This window comes from Pholis gunnellus (assembly GCF_910591455.1).
Source record: "Pholis gunnellus genome assembly, chromosome: 9".
In the NCBI taxonomy this organism is placed as follows: Eukaryota; Metazoa; Chordata; class Actinopteri; order Perciformes; family Pholidae; genus Pholis; species Pholis gunnellus.
Genome location: NC_136535.1, coordinates 9,471,702 through 9,490,737, shown reverse-complemented (window position 1 = coordinate 9,490,737; position 19,036 = coordinate 9,471,702). Strand labels below are relative to the sequence as shown.

The following is a 19,036-nucleotide window of genomic DNA, read 5'->3' as shown; positions in this document are numbered from 1 at the left end:
ATTTGTTATCTGTGGTTTCATTTTGTGAGTTGTGTAATATTGTTAATCCTAATGCCTGGAAAGTGGACGAGAGAGCGGGCGGCAGCAATAGGGGGCGTTAAAAAGAAACTGCTGTCAAGTAGGACAGTTTTCAGCTGCCTTCAAAGAATAAACAGGAAGTCAAAGAAACAGTTACTTCCTGTTAGATCGGATCTGTAGGCTACTTGTAGTTTACAGACCTCAATCAGATTAATTCATGTTTGTAAATATATATTTACGTGGAAATGTGCGTGTATCTGCAATATATGTTATCCGTTCTTTTTATGTCTGCCTGGGAAACACGTTGACGCTCGTGATATATAAATATGCTTTATTATTCATTTTAGCCATTTTGTTTTAAAAAATGTTTAGGCTAAATACGACAAAATTGAAGCCTTCAAACCAAAATAACAGTGTTTTTAATAGAGTGTAAATCATGGAGGATAAAATATAGGTTAATGTGGTATGTGTGGAGATTTCTTTGGCCTTGAGCCTCTGTGTGATGTCTACATGGTAAGCAACATCTAATAACTGATTCGATAGAATATAAGTAAATAAATAAACAAATAAATAGATAATTGTGCTTATCTCACTTATTATTTGCCATAAGAGAAGTAAATAATAATTTCAGAGTAAAATTCTGCTAGTTCAGGGAATTTCACATTTATATAAAGTACAAAACAACAACAACAAAAAACTCTTGCATCAGCATTAAAGTTATAGTAGCACCCCTCTGCTGAAAGAGCTGAACATTTTGATAGTTGAACGGTTTCTGTAGCTTAAAATATGAAGAAGAAGAAGAGTTTCAACAAAAGGGGGGACGGAAGAAATAGAGGAAGAATAAAGATTTGAAGAACAATACTTAAAAGCATTCCAACAATTAGCTGGACTTCAGTCTCCGTAGTTTAATTCAAACGGGACTCTTATTTTGAAGTTAGACTGAGTTCCGGTGTGCAGCGCGCGACGTTTGTTTTCCAAGCCGGGGCAAACTAGCTAGCAGGTTGACTCTTATTTAAAGTTCTTTATCATTTTATATCGTGGTTTTGTGGATTGTCGTCAACATTTTGTCAATAGTCGCATTGAGACATGAAAGTCAACACTACGCCGCCATGGTAAGTTAGACTAACGTAGTTAAAGTAAGTAGTTACATCTATTGTTGCTCTGTTTTCTTTTTGTGAACGTGTAACATCAGCAGTCGATGTAAGTTAACCTTCATGATGCGTTAGGGGGTTTCTAGGCGTTGGCAACCAACTATACCATTTGCCATGACTGTGAATCCAACGTTAGCAAGCGTTACTTTGTCGACATTTTGTCCGAAGTATTTTTAATGTCAAGTTGAGTTGCCGAACGTTAACGGAAGCTGATGAAGTTGATCCACGCTAGCAGCTCGCGCAAGGCTGTCCTTGCCCACCCTGGGGAATGTATACTAACGTGGACTGAGATAAGTTTCAAACTTTTAACTTGTGTTACTTTGTCCTCGCAGCTGTGCCACATAACAAAGTTGAGGGGTTACTTAAATCACCTGGAATGGATTTACCCTCTAAAAACATGTACGAGACATTCAAAGATGACATCTGGAAAGGTAAGACGTCTCTGTTTATGTCACAATGAAACATAAACATTACAAGCTACACAAAGATTGTCCATGTTGCAGGACCATTATAATGCATTACATTGTACAGCTCTTCCTGATGTTATGTCTAATCCTTTAAATCCAGCAGCATAATCAGATAATGGTACTTTTCGTGCAATCACAACAGACAAAACGTAAAGGTTGTGTTCTCATTACTCTTCTTCATATCATTATTCATTTTCTAATATAGACTTGGGAGCCTTGGATCCCGACTGGTTTGAGACACTGACATCTCAAATGTTCACTGAGGGCAATGTCTCTGATCAAGATGACCTGTGTGGGAACCAAGAGGCCAACTTTAAAACCCCCTTTGACAAAACTGCAGGAGACAGTCAGCTGTTCTCAACCCCCAAAGTCTTCAGGCACAGACGAGTTGTGTCTCCTGAAACTGAGGATGAGCAGTCATTCACTGGTGAACGAGGTTATGTTTGATTACAGTGTGACAGTACTGCATGTTATTATTTCTCGTACATACACTCATGCTAAGCACAACAAGAATATGGATGTCTGCATGGCACATTCTGAATGAAATGTTGTAAATTGTAGTAATCTACTTGTGCCTGCATTGAAAAGCTTTCTTGAAGTTGCATCTAAAATGAATGTTCCTCTGTGGTACCACCTAGAAAAGGAAACATTGCCGTGGGCGACAACCCAAAGTCCATATTTGTTCCAGACGTCAAAAGAGGGGTGAGTGCAACAACTCTGAGACTTGACTGTCTCTGCTATAGATATATATATATATATATATATATATATATATATATATATATATATGTTATTAGGCATTCTGAAGGGCTTTTCAGTTAAAGGAAAAAAGGAATAAATATTGTTTTAAATATCTCTTAATGGTGAAGAATTGTTCTTTGAGAAAATACTATAGATATAATAATAATAATAATAATAATAATAATAGAAAATGTTCACTACTAAAATATATTCCCATACTTTGTTAATTCTGTGTTTTATGGAGATAATTTAAAAGTAATTTTGCCAAAGTAATTTGTTTCGTCACTGCAGTTTATTATGTCTATTGTGGTCTTTATAGGATCCCAGGTGCAAAATATAGAGGTTTCCATCCTCAGAGTCTGGACCGTTTTGGTGAGCTGTAAATGTGTCTGTATTTCATCTGTTTGAATTATATCTGTGAAAAAAAAGATGTAACCATCTCTGGTTAATTTGTTTGCTTTTGTCATACGCACAGATCTGCTTCACACCCCACACAAATCCCCAGTAAGTGTACTGAATCTAACAGTGATGTTCGCTTATTTTCAGCAAATGTCAGTATGTGAATGTGGATAAATGGATAACATTAAGGTTTCCCCTCTTTATTCTGTTTATGTAATGATACAGGTCAGCCATGACAAGCAAATATCTGAAAGTCTCGGAGCCCAGCTTCACCCTGATATGTCGTGGACCAGTTCTCTGAATACCCCACCAGCCGTACCTTCCACACTCATTTTGTGTAAGCAAATCACACAATTGGTTGTTGTTTGTTTTTGTAAATCTAGATATGTGAATTACATGTAAATAGTTGTGTCTTTATTTTATAGCTAAAGGGGATGAGAGTCCCTTTCCAGTGAGTGTTTCTGCAGACAGAAATGTTGTGGTGAGTACTTTGTCCAGTCCAGACATGCAAGAGATAAATCTCTCCAATTTATAGAGAAATAAGAGTTACAAATATTCTGCTTATTCTATATTTCATGATCTGTATCATCATATCATATGAAATGTCAATAGATAAGGGATCAAGAGGAAGAAAAAAGGCAGATGTTCACATTAATTTATGTATTTTATATTTTTATAACTCTTTATTGAATTTTCCAAGTTGTATACAAAAACATCCCAACACACACGCGCACACACACATACACGCACACAGAAAGACTACATCCTAGCACACACAGACACATATCTGGCCTCTGAAACGTACCCCGTCCCACCCTCCCTCCTAGTGTACAGTAAACACAGTGAATAAGCCGGTGTGACAATTAAAATGTCTTCTGTTTTCGTCTCTCTCAGTTTGTACGGAAGCTTTTTCCGTCTCTTTCAAATGCATCCAGAGTTGGAGTGGTGTCGCCCCAAAACAATGACCTACCTACCATCCTCCAAGGTACTGTGTTTTTTCATTAGAATTTGCTCGTATCCAAGACGGTGCAGTAACACTGAATATGAATTATAAAAACTATGTATTGCAACAAATTCAAACTTATTTTCCATTGCGCAGGCTTTTAGATGCGTAATGCAAAATTATACTTTTTGCTTGTCTGTAATCAACAGGTGCTGTTTCCCCTGAGGCGGTTCAGAATACAGAGTCCCACGACTCCGCCCACAGCTCACTGAATCAGAGCGACCTTGTCTGGAAACAGACGCTACCAGATGCTATCGAGGATGGAGAAGTTCGCAGAACCGTAGCAAGTGTTCTTGATGGAGCTGAAAATGTTCTGTCTATGTTTTTCACCAACAGTAGCTCAGCACTGAGGAAAGTGAAAACTGACAGAACCAAAAGAAAGCACATCCTTCCAACAAAAGAACATGGCTGCAGCTCTGCGGACGTCTCGTCAACAAACAACGCTGCATCCAGTAAACAGATAACAGCTGATCAGCACCCTGGCGGGCTTCCCTCACCTCCACCGGTGAAAACTGTAGAGAGTGGAATCACCCAGTGGTCTCCGTTGAGTTTATCTGAACTCCCACCTTGTACTGTGCAAACGTCTTGCCATGATGATAGTCCTGCTATACAAGTGGAAAACAATGTTCCACCAGAACAACTGCAGCATGACTCTGGCCAGCTAGTAGTCAGGCCACCTATGAAACACACAGACTCTGGATTTACCAAGAAAAAGAGAACATTTGTTTACACTGTTGAGACCTCAAGACTGCAAGTTCAAGGAAAAGAAACGCAGTGCCAGAGGATGGACTCATCGCCCGCAGTTCCAGATTCTGGTAACGCATGTCTCATGCATGTTAAGTGTAGCAATGCTAAAGTAGATTATGTATTAACTTGATAAAAGCTCCTTCTCTGCGGTGACGGAATTTATCTTTTTTTTTTCATCCTGCTTTTTCAGGACAAGAAGTCAATGTGAAGCGGTTGAAAGCCCCAGATGAAGCGGACTGTTGCAGTATCGGGATGATTGAGATGCAGAAACGGGGAAATCTCCCCGTTGACGTAAATCTACGTCCTTCTGTACAAGCAAAGATCCAGGATCTTGACATGTCGCAGCTTTGCAAAGATTTCGCACAAGATTTCAGCCAAATGTCAGAACACTGTAAGCTGAGTAATGTGCCAGAGGAGGCTCCTGGAAACGGCTTCTCTCCATCGGCTTGTCTGTCAGCCATGAAGCAAGCCAAGCAGAAAGCAATGCGAGCAAAGCCTCACCGTGACGGCGCCGGTGACAGAAGACACGTTTCTACCGCTCATCAAAATAACACCATCAATGAGGGAACAATAGGTGACAGTGGGTTCCAGTCTGCTGCTGCAGATAGCGCTCACGGGACTGCACCGTCATTTGTTCTTCCCAGCTCAGAGATCGGTGGTCGACAGTGGGCCGATAAACAAAGGACCACTCCTGTCACATCTACAAATAAAGGGAAGGGAAAAGCCCATCTGGATGATATTTTACAAGCGGCCGAAACAGATGCCAAGTGGCCCAGTGCAATCGGGGAAAGCCAGACCCTGGGCCCTGGCAGAGAGTGTGAGTTGCACATAGAGAGCACATCGGCACGACGGCCCAGCAGTGCAAATGAAGCTGTCGAAAACAGTAATGGCAGTTCACTTAATGGTCAAGCTCGTGGCAATCTGCCAGAGAAAACGGTTTCTCTTCCTTCCGTCCATCCATCAGGATTCAAAACGGCTTCAAATAAAGGTATACGCATTTCTACATCCAACCTGGAAAGAGCCAAGCGTCTCTTTGAAGAGGCTGAAGGGGAAAGAACTTCAAGTGGCCGGCCCACCAAATGTGCCCACGACACTAAAGAGGAAAGGAGCGTGAGTCCCGGATCAGTGAAAAATCCACCCGCTAACTCAAACCAGCCACTTCCTTCAAGTGAAAGAAATGAGGATATCAGTTGCCAGTTAACAGCTTCACAAAGAGCTGATGTGACGGAGCTGTGCACTCTCTTGGAAGAAGCGGATAGCCAGTTTGAATTCACACAGTTTAAAACTGAAAAGCCGAAACAAAACTGTCCCGATAATGCCCCCTCTCCCCTAAAGGTTGACAGAGAACTTGACCCCGATTTTCTTTCGGGTATAGATTTTGATGACAGTTTTAGTTCAGAAGCTGAAAAGGCAGCAACCGTGATGCCTGTCGAAACGACCTCCATTTCAGATGGTAAAACGAACCGTGAAACATCTGACGTCACACGTAAATCCACAGGTTTGTCGTTGTCAAGCGTGATGGAAAAAGAAAACTCCTCTCCTGAAGAGGTGTCTACCTCTTCAAAGCACATCTCCGAAGGCAGTAGTAGTGTTATGTCAGCTGGACCCAAAATGCTAGACGGAGCTGTGCACGGTGAAACGAGCAAGCTGCAGAACACACATCCTTTCATGCTCGGTGTGGGGTTCAAGACCGCAGGAGGAAATGTTTTGAGGGTTTCGAAAAAGTGTCTGGGCAAAGCTAGAGCTTTGTTTGCAGATTTGGAGGAGAATCTTGTGACGAGTCAAACGGCACCGGACAAGCAAAGTAGCGAAACGGATGCCAAAAGACAGCTGAGGCGCAGTGTGGGTAATCCCACGGGTAAGTTTCTGCCTCATGAAGAGGATGATTCTACGTTCACAGGTCGTGGTAACGATGCTGAGGGGAGAGTTCAGGGCGGTTTTTCCAACACGAAGGAGTCCGTCTGCTCAGACAGACGGGTCGCAGGCATTCGAGATGAAGAGGCTGCAAAAAGTTTGATGAACAGCAAAAGGGACACAGTCACGTGTCAAAGCGGGTTCCAGATGGCCAGTGGGAAAGGGATTTCTGTTTCAGCAAAAGCTATGCGAGAGGCAGATGCTCTCTTCAGAGACTGTGATGCAATTGACAGTAACGCTGGCGTGTCAGTTCAACATAAAGAGAGCTTAGAAGCCTTGCCCGGAAGTGTCAGTCATGAGGAAACCCTTCCAAAATGTGGAGTTCAAGGGATGAAAGTAAACTTTTCTAAAGAACCAATCGGTGAGTTTGAAAATGTGAGCGCTGGACCATCTGCACGCCTTACAGAGGTTGTACAGCATAATGAGGAGATTCACAATTTGGGTTTAACAAACCCGTCTGCAAAGGCACTTTCATCTCTCTCATGCACAACGTCAGAGAATATTGGCTCCTCTACCATCAATACATTGAGCAGCGTTGGTGGATTTTGTACAGCCAGTGGGAGCAATGCGTCCATGTCAGCTGACGGACTGAAAAAAGCAGAGCGTATCTTGAATGAAAGTCGTACACCTGAGGACGCAAACAAACAACTGAGAAGAAAAGGGGATGCGTTAAGAACCGGCCATCTCTGCAACCAAATTCAGGTTTCAACACCTAAAAGTGGTGGATTTCAGACAGCCAGCGGCAAAGGAATGGCCGTTTCATCCGCAGCCCTAAAGAAAGCAAAAACTCTGTTGAGTGATTGTGATGAAGTTGAGGATAACATCTTTATTAAACCAACCCATTCCAAGATGCCGGTTCCTGGTCCAACACCCAGGAGTAGTGGATTTCTTGCAGCCAGTGGGAAGCAAGTGGCCTTTTCATCTGAGGCCCTGCAGAAGGCAAAAGCTCTCTTCAGTGACATCGGGTTCAATGCAGAGATCCCAGCAGTTCCAGATGCAAGGAACGGTGACAAGACACGAGACAATGCCGACAATACAGAGAAAACACATTGTGGTTTCACAACTGCAGGGGGAGCAAAAGTCCACGTGTCACAGAAAGATCTGTCGAAAGCAAAAAACCTTTTGACAGGATTCGATGACGGTTCTATTTCAGCAACAGCCATGCAAGAAGCGGATGCTTTCTTCGAGGACTGTGACATGATGGATGGTAACGATGGCATGTCGGTAAAACAGAAGAAAAGTAAAGCACCTGTGTGCAGAAGTGGCAGCGAGAAGAGAAACCTTTCAAAATGTAAAGAAGATCAGAGGTTGGACATAAACATCTCTGAAGAGCTCGGGGGGGGACACGCTGAGTTTGAAAATGTGAACACGGGGTTTGTTGAAAACCATGAGATGCTGAATCCTGATGATGTGGAGAGTCACAAAGGTGTTTTTAAGAATACGTTAGATATTTCCAACGCAGCTGCTTTACATGGAAACCCATCTTTGATGACGAAGACTCTTCCTCCCCTGCTGTGCACAACATCAAAGAACAGTTGTTCCTCCGCCATGAATGAGATGAGCAAAGTTGGTGGATTCTGCACAGCCAGCGGAAAAAAGGTATCCGTCTCTGATGACGCAATGACAAAAGCAAAGTCTCTATTGAATGAAAGTGCTACATTTGAGGACACAAACAGACAACTGAAACTAAAAGAAAGCACTTTTCCACCACAGAATGGTGGATTTCAGACAGCCAGCGGCAAAGGAGTGGCCGTTTCATCCGCAGCCCTAAAGAAAGCAAAAACTCTGTTGAGTGAATGTGATGAAGTTGAGGATAACATCTTTGTTAAACCAACCCATTCCAAGATGCCGGTTCCTGGTCCAACACCCAGGAGTAGTGGATTTCTTGCAGCCAGTGGGAAGCAAGTGGCCTTTTCATCTGAGGCCCTCCAGAAGGCAAAAGCTCTCTTCAGTGACATCGGGTTCAATGCAGAGATCCCAGCTGTTCCAGATGCAAGGAACGGTGACAAGACACGAGACAATGCCGACAATACAGAGAAGATACATTGTGGTTTCACGACTGCAGGGGGAGCAAAAGTCCACGTGTCACAGAAAGATCTGTTGAAAGCAAAAGAAAAACTGACAGATTTAGCTGATGTTGAATGTCATGATTCAAACTCAACAAGCCCACATGACGGTAAATCAGATCTATCAAAAGTGAAGATACCTTGTAATCCCACCACAGCCAGGTACAAGGACAGGTTCAGTGCCCCTCACGTAGTCAAATCTTTATCCTCTTTGCAAGAGACTCACCATGAAAATAAAACAAGTGTACCCCGTTGCATTTTTATCAACAGTCAGGAACATGCTGATGCATTTGGGGTCAGAGAAGACACAATTACCCCACCGGTGTTGGGCAACCTCCATGACGGCCCTGTAGAGGAAATGTCAAGTGTAAAGCAGACCAGCAGCAGAGAGCGATCTACGGTCAAAGGGCCACAGGTGTCTTCAGTTCTGAACTTCCAGTCACTTAACCTGAGTGGCTGCACTGAAACCCAGCAGAAGTTGTTCGCCCAGGAAGCGCTGGACTGCACTAAAGCTTTGTTAGAGGACGAAAGTCTAGCTGCCCAAAGTCTCTCAATGACTTTAGACAATGTGCCACTGCAAGAAAACCCCAAATCCAGCCAGAGGTGTGTAGAGGAACGACGGGGGACAGACAAAAGATCAATAGAGGACCCAGATATGACTGGTAAGGGTTTATTACTCAGACCTTTAAGTAGTACAACATGATTTTGTTAATGCTGCTGAATCTGAATTATTTGCTAACAAAAGTATTTCACTGCGGTCTTCAATGGATATTCTAATTTAAACAAATTGTTTCCACTGTTGACCATTAATGGTTTCCTGACTGTTATGAAACATTCTAGGTCAGCCTCCCCTGAAAAGACGATTACTGGAAGAATTCGACAGAACTGCTGATGGTTCAACACTCCATCCGGAAAAAAGTTGTCCAAACGGTAAATCCCTCGCACTGTAATAACATGTTATCTAAAGAACACATCTTGTGTCTTGTACATGAACTGATCTGTTTTATCTTAATGAAGGTGTGATGAAAGACAGAAGGATTTTCAAGTACAGCGTCTCTCTCCATCCAAACATCACGAGGCCACACACGTAAGTTGCCTGTGATTTCTCGGCCATGTTTTCAAGCGGCTGACACGCTTTTCAGCTCTTTCGTGATGTTTTGTTTTTTGTTTTTCATGTTGCAGCAGTGGAAAAAACTATGTGGAAACCAGATTGCAAAATACAACACCAACACAATACTCGGCCCCAGGAGAAAGCAGATCGTCACATTCCAAGAAGCCAGCGTTCGTTCCTCCTTTCCTCACCAACACAAAGACAGAGAGTCGCAAGGACACGATGCTCAAGGACAACATGCGAACACCTTCTGCATTTGTTCCTCCATTCAAAAGACAAAGACCTGGTGTCCAAGAGAGCTCCTCTGAACCACAGGTGGAGGAGGATAAACACCACCATCCCTTTGTAACGCCCTATAACAGCAACGCTTATGTACCGCCCACTAAGAAAACACAGTGCACTACAGAATTAACTGGTCATAAAAGCACAGAAGACGTTGAGGCGGTGGCCTTGGCTGACAATGCAAGTGACAAACTGATGAGGAATCAAAAGCTCCCTGTTGGCTGTGGATCAGAGGACACTGCTACAGAGGCATCACATGTGGAGGACACATTGTCCACATGCCAAGGTGCAGTAAGCCGTTTGGGACGAAGTCAGCACTATAAATAACTCGTACCATAGGTAAACTAATGATGCGTTTATGGTCTCCAGATATATTTCAGAATCTTCATAATGTAGAGCTGGCACGAGATATGCAAGACATGAGGATCAGGAAAAAGAAGCGACAGACCATTCGACCTTTGCCGGGAAGTTTGTTTCTAACCAAGACCTCAGGAGTGACGAGGATACCGTTGAAGGCTGCAGTAAACGGAAGGCCTCCTGCAAGATACACCCCAAAACAGGCAAGGCCAGAACCGTTGTGTCGGTAGATTCTGTTGTATTTGGTTAAAAATGAGATCACTGTCACGTGCAAAGCTTTTTGACATGTTCTTGTTCTTCAGCTGTATGGACTTGGAGTTCATCAGCATGTGTGTGAGATCTCCAGTGAGACTGCAGAATCTTTTCGCTTCAGTTTGAAGCAGTTCATCAAACGGGAAGCTTTCCTCGACGGAGGTGGGGTTCAGCTTGCTGATGGAGGATGGCTGATCCCCAGCAAGGATGGGACGGCAGGGAAAGAAGAGTTTCATAGGTATTATTTAAATCAGGCTTCGTAGTGTTGTGAAACGAGGCGTGTCTTGGTGTGTTTAAAAAGCAGGCTGATTGTACTGAATACCATCTTGTTCTACGCTGTCCACAGAGCATTATGTGACACCCCAGGTGTGGATCCTAAACTGATCTGTGAGGGTTGGGTGGAAAATCACTACCGGTGGGTTGTGTGGAAGCAGGCGTCCATGGAGAGATCATTTCCAGAAACAATGGGCAGCCTCTGTCTCACCCCAGAGCAGGTTCTCCTGCAGCTCAAGTACAGGTGGGTGGGATTATAGCGTATTTTAGTTCAATGTCTTCCTGTTGTTGAAGTTAATTTCATCATGCGCTTAACAAGACATCCACACACTGAACTAACAATGGTGTAAAACATTCTACTGCCATTTTGTGAAAGATTCAAAGGCTGGATTAATTACATTCTATAAGGGTTGAATTATTATCTTTTTCTATTTATACAATCAAGATAATCCAATGTGTTTTATGGCTTGAATTTAAATGTCATTTTGACTGAATTCATGTTGTGTCAGATATGACGTTGAGGTGGACCACAGCCGCAGGCCGGCTCTGAGGAAGATCATGGAAAAGGACGACACGGCAGCCAAAACCCTCGTCCTCTGCGTCTGCGGGGTCGTCTCCAGGGGTCAGACCCCCAACAGACGGGGTTTCAACGACACCAAGACCCCACGAGGTGCCGACACCAAGGTAGAAAACCCCTCTGCAGTTGTCTGGCTGACAGACGGATGGTATGCCATCAAAGCCCAGCTGGATGAGCCTTTGACCGCCATGCTTCACAGTGGTCGCGTGGCTGTCGGTGGCAAACTGATCATCCATGGGGCTCAGCTGGTGGGATCACAAGAAGCGTGCTCCCCTCTGGAGGCCCCTGAATCTCTCATGTTGAAGGTACTTCAAGGAGCAAAAGTTATTCTATCTTTCTACGAGGCAATCGTATAAATTGGCTTATTTGTGGTTTGTGTTTTAGATTTGCGCCAATAGCAGCAGACCCACGCGATGGGACACAAAGCTGGGATTTCACAAGGATCCAAGGCCGTTCCTGCTTCCTCTGTCCTGTTTGTACAGCAGCGGAGGACCAGTAGGATGTGTGGACATCGTCGTACTGAGAAGCTACCCCATTCAGGTGCGTTTAGTCTCGCATTGATGTGTTGTTACTGTTACGCCTGGGAGTTCATCATGTCCCCTCTGACTGAACGCTTGTCACACTGTGCAGTGGATGGAGAGGAAACCAGATGGAGGCGTTGTCTTCCGATCCGTTCGTGCCGAAGAGAAGGAGGCGAGACGATACAACGGCCACAAGCAAAAAGCGATGGAGATCCTGTTCGCCAAGATTCAAGAAGAATTTGAAAAGGAGGACAAAGGTAGTAACTGTGATTTCACCACGTTAGGTACAGGTTAAAATGGAATTAGTTTTAACACAATGATCATCTTCAGGTAATAACAAACCTCAACATAGAAGACGGACGATCAGTCGTCAGGGTGTTGCAAGTCTTCAAGCTGGAGAGGAGCTCTATGAAGCAGTGGGGGATGACCCAGCTTACCTCGAGGTGATAAGAAATTTGCTTCACAGATTGTTCACTTAATGTCTCTTATGAACAGAGCGTTAACTGTGCGCCTATTTCACTTGCATGCCCAAGGCTCATCTGAGTGACCAGCAGTTGGAGACTCTACGCACCTACAGGTGTTCTCTGATGGAGAAGAAGCAGGCCGACCTGCAGGATCGCTACCGACGAGCTTTAGAAAGTGCAGAGGACAGCGAAGGTAGCTGCGCCAAGCGAGACGTTACTCCTGTGTGGAGACTCTGTGTCGCTGATTCCATGGACCAACACAGCACTGGTGTGTTTTTATTCATTTTAGATGTACTATGGTTGTATATACTATTGTGTTTTCAAAATACTGGTTTCAAATTATGCTTTTTCTTTTTTTTTTTTGTATTTATTTTAGTTTACCAGTTAAACCTTTGGCGACCGTCCTCGGATCTTCAGTCTTTCCTGAAGGAAGGCTGTCGATACAAAGCCTATAATCTCACCACCTCGGATGGAAAGAAACACGGCGGCAGCACAACTGTTCAGCTGACTGGGACAAAGAAAACGCAGTTCCAGGACCTACAGGTACTGTGGAAACAAACTGTCTTGACTCAGTGTCCATGATGAATTGTAGATACAGTATTTATAAAGTCAGATAGATGATGGAAATCATTTATAATATGTAATATTTGTAAATCATTCAGTCTTCTCAGGAATGGTTATCCACACATTTTCAGCCGAGGGTCTCTACATGTTTTGTGGATCTTCAAAACCCAGAATTCCAGTCGCTGTGCGAAGAAGTTGATCTCACAGGATATGTAATCAGTATCATAGATGGACAAGGTAAGTTTTGTTGTGTTTCTCCTACCAGTTTCTGCCATAACTCCAGTATATTGTTTACTAAATGATTGTCTGTGCTTTTGAACACAGGTTTCTCTCCTGCGTTCTATTTGGCCGATGGGAAACTCAACTTTGTTAAAGTGCGCTGTTTCAGCAGCTTTGCTCAGTCTGGCTTGGAGGATTTGGTAAAACCACGTGTCCTGTTGACTCTGAGCAACCTGCAGCTGAGAGGTCAGTCCACGTCGCCCACTCCTGTCGTGTTCGCTGGAGATCTGACCATCTTCTCAACAAACCCCAAGGAAGGCCATCTACGGGAATCACTGAGCCAAAACAGAAACCTGGTCCAGGTACAGCAGTAAAATCCCAAACCTGTAACGCAGCCGGCGTGCTTCAGAAACAGTGTTTACCATTCACTCAATTAAAGACGCCTTGTTCTTTAAAAGGCTTGATGCTCTCACAGCCGAAGGGCTTCATGTTCTGAAGAAATCACAGTCCCTATAATTTCATCAAGGAACAGGTGTAGATTCTGGTAGGAATAGCAATGTTCCTCAAATATCAAGTATTGTTGTCATGCTAACTAACCTGACGGCTAAAAGAAGTCGTGCTGAACAGCATTGGAAATGCATTTGTTGAAAATGTGCTAAAATGGAAAAGTTTTAGTCAGTGTAGCCTTTTATAATGAACTGTAACGTATCTTACATAACTTCATTTCACACTTGGAAAGAGACAAACTTACTTTGATCTGACGAAGAGTGTTCATAAGGGTTTAAGCTTTCTCGTCTTACTTTTCTCCACCTCCTTGGTTTGGATACAATAAAATGTTGTAAAATAGGAAAATTACATAACTATTACTTTCATCTTGTGTTTTCAGAGTCAGGAAAACTTCTTTCTAATTGCTGAAGAGACGCTTTCACATTTAGTCACATCTGATGGCCTGAGGTCCATCTCCTCTCCAGCTCTGCAAACACGAGCCCCAGCTTTTACAACGGTCAGAAGACAAGACACAAAAGCAAGTGTGAGTTCATGTACTTGCTCTTCCATGCATTTGCTCTTGTGACCACTTCATATTCATTCAAAACTAAAAATGTGTCCTTTTATGCAGGTGACTTCTCAGCTGCCAGTCAGAAGCCTCGGATCCTTCACACCTGTCAGCAGGAAACCTCCTGCAGCAAACTGTTCGACAGAGAAAGACCCTATCGCCGTGAAGAGGAGGAGAGCTCTGGACTATCTGTCTCGTATCCCGTCTCCACCGCCTGTCCTCCATCTGGGCCCAGTGGCTTCTCCATGTGTAAATAAGACATTCAACCCCCCTCGGAGGTCTGGGACACCTAGCACTTTAACAACTGTACAGACTCCAGCTCGCAAACCTGTCATTTCACCGGTGGAGGATGAATGGGTGAATGACGAGGAACTGGCTATGATTGATACTCAGGCATTGCATGTTGGTGATTTACTGCAGGTACATAAGACTATATGATGCCAAACACACTACAACTTTTAATACACTGTACAAATAAATGAATGTACTGGCTGCATATGGAACTTATTTTGTGGTTGTTTTTGTTGTCCCACTGGACAAATTAAAGAGTTGAAATCACTACAGATTAGTAAAATCATGTCATTGCTTCATACGGATCTTCATTCTTCTCGTCTGTCTACTTTTAATTTTGTCTACTGTAAAGTTGAACTCTAATTTAGAATTTCATTCCTGCAGTTTAGCTCCATGATTCCCTGTTTGTGATGCGTTTGAGGATAAATAACAGGCCTGATGAGGGAGTCACACCTGTAGATAATGACATAGGTAATTTTATTTCATTTTTTTTTAAGTGAATTCTAAAATGTTTACATATACTATATCAGGGTTGTTATTTAAAGACAAAAATGTAAAGTACTTAAAAATGGAATCTTCCATTATTATAGTAGTTAAGTTGCTAAATAGTAGGAAAGGTAGTTAGTAATTTACGACGCTACAAAATTACCAAATGCAGGAAAAAGTGTATACTATGTGTTAAATCAGTCCAAAAACGCTGATTATAAGTGCAATTATAGAAAATTGCCCCAAATTCTGATTTTAAGTAAAATTATAATTTAAGAAGGTTAATGTCGTCAAAAGACTTTTATTATATGTTGAACTAACCCAGTTTGCCTTAAGTTAAAATACATTGTACTCCTAATAATCAAGCCCACTTCCGGTATTATTTTGTTTTTAAAAGGAGAAATAAGGGAAGAGAAAGCAACAACATCTTATATTTTGAATAGGATTACGATCATATTTCGTCAACGACTCGTTCGTGGATTTATTTGGGTGATGTCTATTGTGTCACACTCCAGTCCAGCTGGAGGTGCTGACGCACTCTTCAGCCGGTTCCCCGGCCAGCCCTACTCTGCCTCTGATTGGCTAATTCTGGTTGTATGGTAAGCCAATCAGAGGCAGAGTAAGCCGGTCATATATTCGCCCCCAGGCATCCGGCTGCTCATGAGGAGAAGAAGAAGAAAAAGAACGTCACTTCCGTAAACACAGGCACCTGCTATGTGAAACTCGTGTTTTTTGTTAATGTCGTTATTTCCATCATTTATGCGTCCTGAATATATACGGTGAGTGTTGATGAATAGTGACATTTACTTTATGTTGAATATTAAGGTAGTAATAATAATATATTACATACACTAATATTGTAACGTTGTGTTTTACGCCGTCTTCCGTGTAGCACGTTTAGCTAACCTAATGTTTTAGTTAGTTTCTGTTTCAGCCTAAGTGCACTGACATACATACTTATTTAACTGTTAGCTACTCACGTACATGCTTTCTCAGCACTAAAGACTGAATTTGTGTTGTTGTCCAATGCAGATGTCTCATAGTGGATCCTCCTGTACGACCTCTCGCATAAAAAACCCTTTGGTGGGTGTGGGTGGAAGAACCAATAATGGAAGAGATGGCTCTGCTGAGAAAAACGCTAAATTTGCGAGCAATGACTCCAGCAGTCGAGACAGACGTGTGCGGGAGCGAGCGGTAAAGCAGGTAGGACTCACCAGCACCACCTTCATTGGTCCAGCGTTTCCTCCCCCAAAGTCCACCAAGGTCAAGTCTGACATTGAAGATACACTGAGTGAGTTTTACAAAGAGCTTGAGAAGATCGATGCACCCGATGGTGCTTACGATAACTCAGGGAAACAACATGCAGGTTTTCTTCAACCACCCATGCCTCGCAAAACATCTACAAGCAAACACACTCGGGACGTAAGCGAGGAAGAAAATGTTTACACAAGCAGTGGGCAGAAACAGCCGTCCTGGTCCCACTGGTATCAGAATGAGCCGTACCACCCTAGAAGACCGGGGCCAGCTGCTCCTGCTCAAAACCAATGGCATAACCCTCAAATGTTGAACAGACCACCAAACCCAAGATTTCACAGACCCCCATTCCATCGCCCGCCACACCCAACTGCATTCCCAAATCCACAAAACCCACCATCCACCGCGAGTCCAAACTGGAGGGGTTCAGGCCCGACAAACCAGTATCAAGAGGAGTCGCATTTTCCAACTTGTTCTAGCTTTCCACCTCCAAATGTATGCGGTCCCCCCTCTCAGGGCTTTTATGGAGATTCTCCACACCACTTTGACAGGGACGACCGGCGTAGCTATGACCGGCACTCGGATAATGTAAATGTTGGAAGAGAAGAAGAATCGTGTCACTTTGTTGAAGATTATGACAGATCCCAGAGATACGACACAGAAAATCAACCGTGGGAGCATCCTTGCCGACCTCCTGCCAACACTAATGCATTCCATTCTTCCTTGGTGCTGATCTTGATGAGGGGATTACCCGGATCTGGGAAATCAACACTGGCCCGGTACGTGTTTGTGTAATCTCGCGTCTCATGAATACGTGCATTGTCAGTTTAAAGGAATCTAAAACTCCAACTCTAAACTTCCAAGCCTTGACGTTTTATTTTCATTGCACACTTTCATCTTATCTTTCTCACAGGGAGCGGCTCTTCGCTGGTCCCAACGGGCTGATACTGAGCACAGATGACTACTTTGCTTACAGAGACGGGTACCGCTATGAACCAGGCCTTCTCGGTGCAGCACATGAATGGAACCAGAACAGAGGTATTGTCTCCTTAAATGCTCAAGACAGCTTAGATGTTATAAAAGTTATTTCTTTTATGTTTTCATCACGAAGGCATTTCTGTCAAACTTCAATCAGGAGAGTCTTTACTGTGTTCCCTTCACAGTGAGAGTATTTCCAGACATGTATGGAGAGTAGTTAAGCCAGACAGAAATGCTAGTTCAGTGTCTCTGCCTGTTGGGAAAATGTCGTCTCCACCTAGACCCACACAAACTAACATCAGGCACCCTTAAAGGCTCATGAAGTGAGTTGTCTTTAGAGAATACTTCACGTCCCAAATGATCACAAATATCTCAGAACGGTAATTTCTTCAAATGTGGCCCAAACATCCACCTGTGGTGAAGTGATTAGATTTTTGGTGGTTAAAGGTCACGGTCGCTGTGACCTCACAAAGCATGTTTTGGCCAAAACTCAATAATTCATACTCCAATTATGACAATTTCACACAAATGTCTAAAAGGATAAAACAATGAAGTGATGTCATTTTGGACAGACACTATATGTAAACTGCAACTTGTCGGAGACGTACAACCACAAAGTGGTAATTCAAGTTTTGTGCTTTGCTCTATGGTCGTAATAATATCTTGTAGTCTGTGCATGTTTGAGATTAGAGAGAAGAACATCTGTGAACTTTCTCCTTATATGTGTGATGCAACGCAATTTTAAAACGCCTGTAGCCTGAGCTCGCCTTTAGGTGGATGACAGATTAGAAAATGGGATTTGATGGGATTTTTATTTTCCTGCCTGAAATCAATCTGTTTTTTTTGTGTTAATTCTCTTTCAGCTAAAGATGCAATGCATGATGGCCGATCTCCCATTATTATTGATAATACAAATGTCCAAGCCTGGGAAATGAAGCCATATGTCCAAATGGTGGGTATGGGATTTCAAATATCTTTGTGTGTTTTGATTATTGAGTACTACACCACCTTCATAGATCCTAATCAGATATTCTACAATTTGATCAGGCCCTGGAGAGAGGATACAAAGTGGACTTTTGTGAACCTGACACCAGCTGGAAGTTTGATCTTTATGAGCTGGAGAAGTACGATTCCTTACTCATCATATTAAATGTACATGCCAGACGTTTAGTGCGTATAGATACTAACATCACCACGCTGCTGTTTTCCTCCAGGCGGAACAAGCACGGCGTTCCACAGGAGAAGATCGCGCAGATGAGGGATCGTTTTTCATTTCCAATATCTGTGGACATTGTCATGAGTTCACAAGAGCCAGCTCACGTGAACCAGAGGCAGCGACCAGAGCAGCCGCAGATGATGACGAAGGACCGAGACTTCCGTTAGTTCTCCACCGGAATTTAACCAGCGAAGTAATTTGCCTCGAAGAACAAAACCTTTGTAATGGAGTAAATATTGTTAGCTACTGTTTCTACGGGATTTTATAATCATTTTTTAAATCATTTTTTTAATATTGTAAATTAATGTAAAGGAAGAAGAAATCTATTTTTTCTGGAGGGATTTTCATAATTAAATTTTCACATGTAACGTCTTTGCTTGGAAGAGAAGTCTGCTTTATTTTTGTATTTAATAATTGGTATTTCAGACTTGTGTGTTATGTACAAAAAGCAACAATATGGAAAACCATCTGCCTCGACATCAGCAGAGGAACTGCTACAAAGTTGTTTTCTGGTAAACCACAAGTTTCGTAGTTAATTTACCTCTTTGGTTTATGCCAACATGTTTCTTTAAGGCGAGGAGTTGTTTTTTGCCTACGGCCTGAAAGGCCGTTTTCCATTCGTCTCCCAGGA

General features: G+C 43.0%; 2 protein-coding genes across 2 annotated transcripts; both read left to right on the top strand.

Moving 5' to 3' along the window:
- Positions 1 to 1,545: 1,545 nt before the first annotated feature.
- brca2 (BRCA2 DNA repair associated) lies at positions 1,546 to 14,642 on the top strand (the record flags this gene model as incomplete). Its single annotated transcript, XM_079165699.1, has 27 exons — positions 1,546 to 1,600; positions 1,842 to 2,063; positions 2,275 to 2,338; positions 2,697 to 2,749; positions 2,853 to 2,881; positions 3,002 to 3,113; positions 3,202 to 3,257; positions 3,671 to 3,761; positions 3,929 to 4,594; positions 4,717 to 6,931; positions 7,115 to 9,168; positions 9,347 to 9,436; positions 9,524 to 9,593; positions 9,689 to 10,185; positions 10,269 to 10,459; positions 10,559 to 10,746; positions 10,855 to 11,025; positions 11,291 to 11,663; positions 11,743 to 11,898; positions 11,989 to 12,136; positions 12,210 to 12,322; positions 12,413 to 12,611; positions 12,720 to 12,886; positions 13,006 to 13,144; positions 13,232 to 13,488; positions 14,013 to 14,156; positions 14,244 to 14,642. The coding sequence occupies 27 exons, from the start codon at positions 1,546 to 1,548 to the stop codon at positions 14,616 to 14,618; spliced, it is 8,895 nt and encodes a 2,964-aa protein (XP_079021825.1). The 3' UTR covers positions 14,619 to 14,642.
- A 1,000-nt stretch (positions 14,643 to 15,642) lies between these two features.
- n4bp2l2 (NEDD4 binding protein 2-like 2) lies at positions 15,643 to 19,036 on the top strand. Its single transcript, XM_079166697.1, has 6 exons — positions 15,643 to 15,736; positions 15,990 to 16,990; positions 17,125 to 17,249; positions 18,053 to 18,141; positions 18,237 to 18,313; positions 18,404 to 19,036. The coding sequence occupies exons 2-6, from the start codon at positions 15,990 to 15,992 to the stop codon at positions 18,570 to 18,572; spliced, it is 1,461 nt and encodes a 486-aa protein (XP_079022823.1). The 5' UTR covers positions 15,643 to 15,736; the 3' UTR covers positions 18,573 to 19,036.

Excerpts from the sequence above, each read along its gene's own strand:
- n4bp2l2 (XM_079166697.1), top strand. The coding sequence starts at position 15,990 with ATGTCTCATAGTGGATCCTCCTGTACGACCTCTCGCATAAAAAACCCT. Across the intron at positions 16,991-17,124 it reads GGGAAATCAACACTGGCCCG|GGAGCGGCTCTTCGCTGGTC; the intron begins GTACGTGTTTGT and ends TCTTTCTCACAG. Across the intron at positions 18,142-18,236 it reads TGAAGCCATATGTCCAAATG|GCCCTGGAGAGAGGATACAA; the intron begins GTGGGTATGGGA and ends CAATTTGATCAG.